Here is a 6,565-nt window from a genome sequence, read left to right on the forward strand (position 1 = left end):
TAAGCCCATGCGCCACAACTACTAAGCCTGTGCCCTAGAGCCCATGAGCCACAACTACTGATCCCGCGTGCCACAACTACTGAAGCCTACGCACCTAGAGCTCATGCTCCGCAAGGAGAGAAGCCACCTCAATGAGAAGCCTATACAACACAACGATGAGTAGCCCCCACTCGTCACAACTAGAGAAAGCCCACACGCAGCAACGAAGACCCAACGCAGCCAAAAATAAATAAATTATATTTTTAAAAAAGTAAATAACAAGTATTGGCAAGGATCTGGAGAAACTGGGACGCTTGTGCACTGTTGGTTGGAATGTAAAATGGTGCAGCCACTGTGGGAAACAGTATGGAGGTTCCTCAGAAAGTTAAAAATAAAATTAGCATATGATCCAGCAATTCCACTTTTGGGTATGTGCCCAAAAGAACTGAAAGCAGCCGCGGAGCAACTAAACCTGTGTGCCACAACTACTGAGCCTGCACTCTAGAGCCCACGAGCCACAACTACTGAGCCCACGAGCCACAACTACTGAGCCCACGTGCCACAACTACTGAAGGCCACGTGCCTAGAGCCCATGCTCCACAACAAGAGAAGCCACCGCAATGAGAAGCCTGCGCACTGCAACAAAGAGTAGCCCCCGCTTGCTGCAACTAGAGAAAGCCTGTGCACAGCAGCAAAGACTCAACGCAGCCAAAAATAAAACAATAAATAATAAAAATAAATTAATTATTTAAAAAAACTGAAAGCAGAAACTCAAATATTTATACACACATATTCATAGCAGCATTATTCAAAATAGCCAAAAGGTAGAAGCAACCCAAGTGTTCATCAACCGATGGATGCATAAACAAACTGCACTATACATACAATGGATTATTATTCAGCCTTAAAAAGGAAGGAAAATTTGACACATGCTACAACATAGATGAGACTTGAAGAAGTTATACTAAGTGAAATAAGCTAGTCACAAAAGGACAAATACTGTATGATTCCACTTATATGAGGTATCCAGAGTAGTCCATTCATGGAGACAAAAAGTAGAATGGTGGTTGCCAGGGGGTGGAGGAAGGTAGGAATGAGGAATTATTGTTTAATGGGTACAGAGTTTCAGTTTTGGAAGAAGAAAAAAGTTCTGGAGCTGGATGGTGGTGATGGTTGCACAACCATGTGTGAATGTACTTAATGTCACTGAATTGTACACCTAAAATGGTTAAAATGGTAAATTTGGGGGTGGGATGAATTGGGAGATTGGGATTGAAATCTATACACTACTGATACTATGTATAAAATAGATAGCTAATGAGAACTTACTGTATAGCCCAGGGAACTCTACTCAGTGCTCTGTGGTGACCTAAATGGGAAGGAAATCCAAAAAAGAGGGGATATGTGTATACGTATAGCTGATTCACTTTGCTGTACAGCAGAAACTAACACAACAGTGTAAATCAACTATACTCCAATAAAAGTTAATTTTAAAAACAAAATACAAAAAAGAAAAAAATGGTACAATTTATTTTATGTGTATTTAACCACAACTTATAAAAAGTAACTTCTAGTAAGACGTTACCCCTTTCTGACATGGCATAGCACATCTGTGTGCCCTTATGTTTGTTTTGGGGGCAATGTTTCTGACAGAAAGCATGGTCTCGAATGTCTCCTTTAATAATTATGACTTTCCAGTAGCAAACTTTTTCACTGTAATTAGTGAAAAATGTCACTAGATGTCACTCTTTAGCTGAAAAACTATTCCAATTTGGTTCAGTAGCCGATAGCTATAAGTAATTCCAGAGCATCAGATAAAAGCCTGTATATAGTGCTTTGCTCATACAAATACGGTTTTCTGGGAAAGAGAAGGTTTCCATCTGTGAAATGTATTAATAAGCTACTCTGTTCATGAAATTTATGTTAATGTTTATTAACTTCATTGGTACTAATTGTTTTTCACTATAAATTGAGTTTGTGTAATTAAGACATAACTAACTTTGTAAGTGATAGTGAAACACAAAGCTGAAATGTAAAGATCATTTATCATTGAAAGTCAGGTGGCTTTACCACTAAATGATGTGTGACATTGGGTAAGTCCTTTAATCTCTCTGATTTCACCAGAGTAGTAGAAACATCCTTTCTTAGGTCAATATACACTACCGTATATTTGCTCTGTGCTAAAACATATTTAAGTACACTCTAATTCTAAAATATTTTGGTTTTTATAGTAGTAATCAAATTGTAACTGTTGAAATACAATACCAATGGGAGTTCAGTAACAGAAAATACTGCCCACAAGAAGACATTAGGAAATATAATGAGACTTCTTGATGTCCTGAGGGAGTATTTTAGGAAAATACTTGTATTAAACAATTATAGTCAGAGGTATAAACTCTTGAAATAAAAAAGATCACATTTACTACTGAGAACAGTTTTTAAAAGATAATGGAATATCCTAAAGTGTAAAAGAAAAATTGCTTTGTTTACCTGTAAAATTCTTAAGATTCAAGAACACATTGATTCTTAAAGATTAACCATTTGAATTGGTAATATTACACTATAATCAAAATAATTTTTTAAACTTCTAATTTTTGTAAGAAGTTTGTAATTGAGTTATAATACCTAAAAACAATCAAAAGACCAAATGCTCACCGCTGGATGAAATGCTGGACATTATAATGCATCAATAAATGAGGATATTACATTTTTATTAGTAGTAACAGTTATTAGGATTAAGAGTATTAGGATGAGAAAAACTATCAGAAATGGTAGGTAAAAATATAGAACTCAGAATGATATAAAAAATAGAGTGTAAATCGTGCCCAGTTAAGGATATTGACAGTTGTTTTATTTAATTTCATTATATTTAACTCTTAAAACTTAGATCTTTCTGTTTAACTTTTATCTTCACATGATTAAATATGTAAAAGGAGAGGGGGTGTAGTAGCTAAAGGGTACAGAGTTGCTTTTTGTGGTGATGGAAGTGTTCTAAGATTAACTGTGGTGATAGTTGCGCGTATGTGTGAATATATTAAAAACCATTGAATTTTACACTTTAAATGGGTGAATTGTATGGTATATGAACTATATCTCAATAAAAAGTAGGTGAAGGAAGCACTATTCAAGCTTTTTTTCTAATACTGCAAATATAGTTATGAATGCCTATTTTTAAAAGAGCATTGAAAACAAGTGGTTTGGGGGGGAGGGATAAATTAGGAGTATGGGATTAACAGATGCACACTACCATACATAAAATAGATACACAAAGATTTACTGTGGAGCACAGGGAACTATATTTAGTATCTTGTAATAAACTATAATGGAAAAGAATTTTTAAAAAAGGAATATAGATATATATATGTATAACTGAGTTACTTTGCTGTATATCTGAAACTAACACAATACTGTAAATCAACTATAATTCAATTAAAATAAATAAATAAAATTCAAGTAAAATATGTAAAAGGAAAGAAAAGAATGATTTGTTAAAATTCGCGTGATTATTTTAAACACTGGAAGCAAAAAAGATTTATATTTCATGTTACATTGCCACTTCTATCATACATCTGTGTGTCTGTGTGTCCGTGTGTGTGTGTGTGTGTGTGCGTGTGTGGCACGGTGGTGGGAAGTCTCCCAGGGAGAGAGAGAGAGAAGTCTGGGAGGGGCATAGTCGGGGAGGCCTGTTCCGTTCCATCGATAACACGTTCATTTACTGGAAGCCGCCTAAAACAGACTAATCCTTCTTGCAGTCATTCCCTCTATCTTAACAAGGCTCCGCCACCTCGCCCAGAACTCGGTAAGTTCAAAGTGCAGTAAAAGTGCGTTTTTCCAAAGAATAATCTGAAATGACACTGTAGATAATTTACTGGAGGGTGGAGAAGGGAGGGGGTGGAGGAAGGGGTGGAGGAAGGGGTGGAGGTGGTAATTATCAGGCATCGCTTTGCTATCATATTTGCAATGGGGAGAAAAACCTCAATGCGCAAATAGTTTCAAAAAGATTAGACAGTAATTGGCTTTTTCCCAGGAAACCTCTTCAGAGGGGCCACTCGCAAACTGCTGCTGCCCACTGAAAACCGAGGCCCAGAAAGTCTGGGGAGGAAGATTGGCAGGTGCCTGTGCTTGGGCCAAGGGCTGCGCCCGACTCAGTCAGTAGCCGTCTCTGCCTCTGTCCCCAGGTCTAAGGGATGCTGCTATCCTGGCCCTGCTACCACTGAAGCGCTCAGGGGTACCTGGAAAGCCGACCTGCGTGCAGACACCACGAGCCATGAGTCCTCTGAGGCTGCGAGCGTCTCTCTCGTTGCTGCTGCTGCTGGGTGGCTACCTCCTCGAGGGCGCCGGGAGAAACCAGCAGGCGATCGGCAGCGCGGTCGAGTCAGCCCCGGGCCCCGCGGGCGGCTCCTCCGGTCGCTTCGTCAGCCCCGAGCGGCATGCGTGCAGCTGGCAGCTCCTGCCGCCCGCCCCAGGGCCCGCGGCGGGCAGCGAGCTGGCGCTGCGCTGCCAGGGCCCGGACGGGGCGCGCCACCAGTGTGCCTACCGCGGGGAGCCGGGGCGCTGCCCGGTCTATGCCGCCAGCCCCTCGCACTACTGGAAGCAGGTGCTGGGTGGGCTGCGCAGGAAGCGGCGGCCCTGCCACGACCCCGCGCCGCTCAAGGCCCGCCTGTGCGCGGGCAAGAAGGGCCAGGGCGCGGAGCTGCGCCTGGTGCCCCATGCATCCCCGTTCGTCAGCCCTACTGGGGCGGGCTTTCCCCGGGATCCCAAGCTCCGGGCCAGGAGCCGGGGGCAGCCCCGAGAGACCGCGCGCAGCCCCACCGTAGGGGCCCCGCCTCCCTCGAACGCGCCGCCCAAAGGGAAGCCCTCTGAGAAGAAGACCAAAGGAGGCAAGAGAAAGGCTGCATGGAACCCAGACGAGGAGCGATCTCTGGGGACCCGGCCCGATCCCGACGAGCTGGACGAGAACACGAAGCTCACGGAGACCTACTGTGCTGAGAAGTGGCATTCCCTCTGCAACTTCTTTGTCAATTTCTGGAATGGCTGAGGGTGCGGGCCTGGGGAGGGAAGGGGAGAGGGAGGGAGGGGATCTGTGCGCAGCCCGGGAGGGGAAGCTAAGGGCATCCTAGGCCACAAGATACTGGATAGAGAGTGGGGAAGAGTCCAGGTTCTAGAATGGGTCTGGGGGGTGGAGGTGGGGCTTGGGATGAGAGTATAAAGGCTATGGAGAGTCTCTGAGACAGCAGGGAAGTTAAAAATTATAAAGAGTCGACCCTGTTTAAGAGCAGAAGAACTAATAGAAACAGAAGTAGGCATACCCTAAATGTGTAAAAACTGTAGACTGGGGAGAGAGACGGGTACAGAGAGAGGCTGAAAAAATGAGTGGGAAAAATTGACTAAAATGATGTGACTCTCGTGTGGGAAGCAGGATACAATGTACACTGTTTAACGCATTTCTATTAAAATATACTCATGAGCAGCTGATAACCTGAGCCAGGTTGAATTTTCAGTGCCATCTCACCTACTCAGCTGACAAGATTACCAACTTTTTTTCTCTTTAGGAATTAGTATGAACTTGGGTGCTCTCTCCTGTCATAGATGATCCCTATAGGGGATCAATGGATCTGAAGCCATTCAGAGCTCAAAACTGACTCCAGTGAAAAGGTTTTCAGCATGATTGCCTTTGAATTCTTTTAGAAGTGCTGCTTTTAAACAGAGTGATGCCTAGTGTTCTGAAACTGTCCTATTAACCTTCCAAATTCAGAAGTGAATTATAAGAGTTGAGTGCTCCAGTAGGTTTTAAAAAACAATTCTCTTTGTATTTGATCGTATTTTTTAAAAAAGCTAAAATGTAAGTACATATCTCAGAGTCATTTGGACCATTATGGAAGTCATCTCTCTGTCTCATGTAATTAATTGTTAACATATTTCATTTTAAATAAGATGAAATGATAGACTTTGCATGTGTTAGGCGCTCAATAAAAACTGTACGGCTAGATTTAAAGAACTGGCAGGACAATGGAAATTTTGACTGCATTTGATCTAGTTCTGAGTATACCTTGAAGTTAGTTCCTAAAAACATCTTGAATTGTTGGGGAAAGACAAGAACAAGTCTGCATAAGGGAAAAATCACAAACTGACAAACCCTGGGTCCTATCATTGCTCTGTTTGGCCTGCATGAAGTTCTCTCATTTTTCCACTCTTCCTCCCTCCCTCCCAATTGGGATTTGTTGCTAGCATTTAAAAATTAGATAATTTCATATAAAAAGCCAGATTTCTGAATTCTCTTGTAAAATTAGATCTAATGACATTGGACACATCTTTCCACATTGCAACAACTGGATGATGCTGAATATTGGCTGACCTCTTTAGAGTAGATATATTTTCTTGGGTTTTCCCACTGCTGCTGCACGTCTTATAAATTGACTTTATTCATTTATATTACAGGGCTGAACCCATGAGACATTTAAGCCACCACCAGATATAAGTGTTTTTGGCTGACCTTCTGTTTTTCTCACCTCCTCTCCTTTAAAATAATGGTAAATGCAACAATCTTACAGATACTGAAGATCTCCTGAACTTTTTCCTCCTTGAC

The 6,565-nt window shown here is 42.0% G+C and overlaps 1 protein-coding gene across 1 annotated transcript; it reads left to right on the forward strand.

The window, feature by feature from the left end:
• Positions 1–3,748: 3,748 nt before the first annotated feature.
• On the forward strand, positions 3,749–5,017 carry FGFBP3 (fibroblast growth factor binding protein 3; the record flags this gene model as incomplete). Its single annotated transcript, XM_079900250.1, has 2 exons — positions 3,749–3,778; positions 4,158–5,017. The coding sequence occupies exon 2, from the start codon at positions 4,247–4,249 to the stop codon at positions 5,015–5,017; it is 771 nt and encodes a 256-aa protein (XP_079756376.1). The 5' UTR covers positions 3,749–3,778; positions 4,158–4,246.
• Positions 5,018–6,565: the final 1,548 nt, after the last annotated feature.

The sequence above is a fragment of the Stenella coeruleoalba genome (assembly GCF_951394435.1).
Source record: "Stenella coeruleoalba genome assembly, chromosome: 16".
Classification (NCBI taxonomy): domain Eukaryota; kingdom Metazoa; phylum Chordata; class Mammalia; order Artiodactyla; family Delphinidae; genus Stenella; species Stenella coeruleoalba.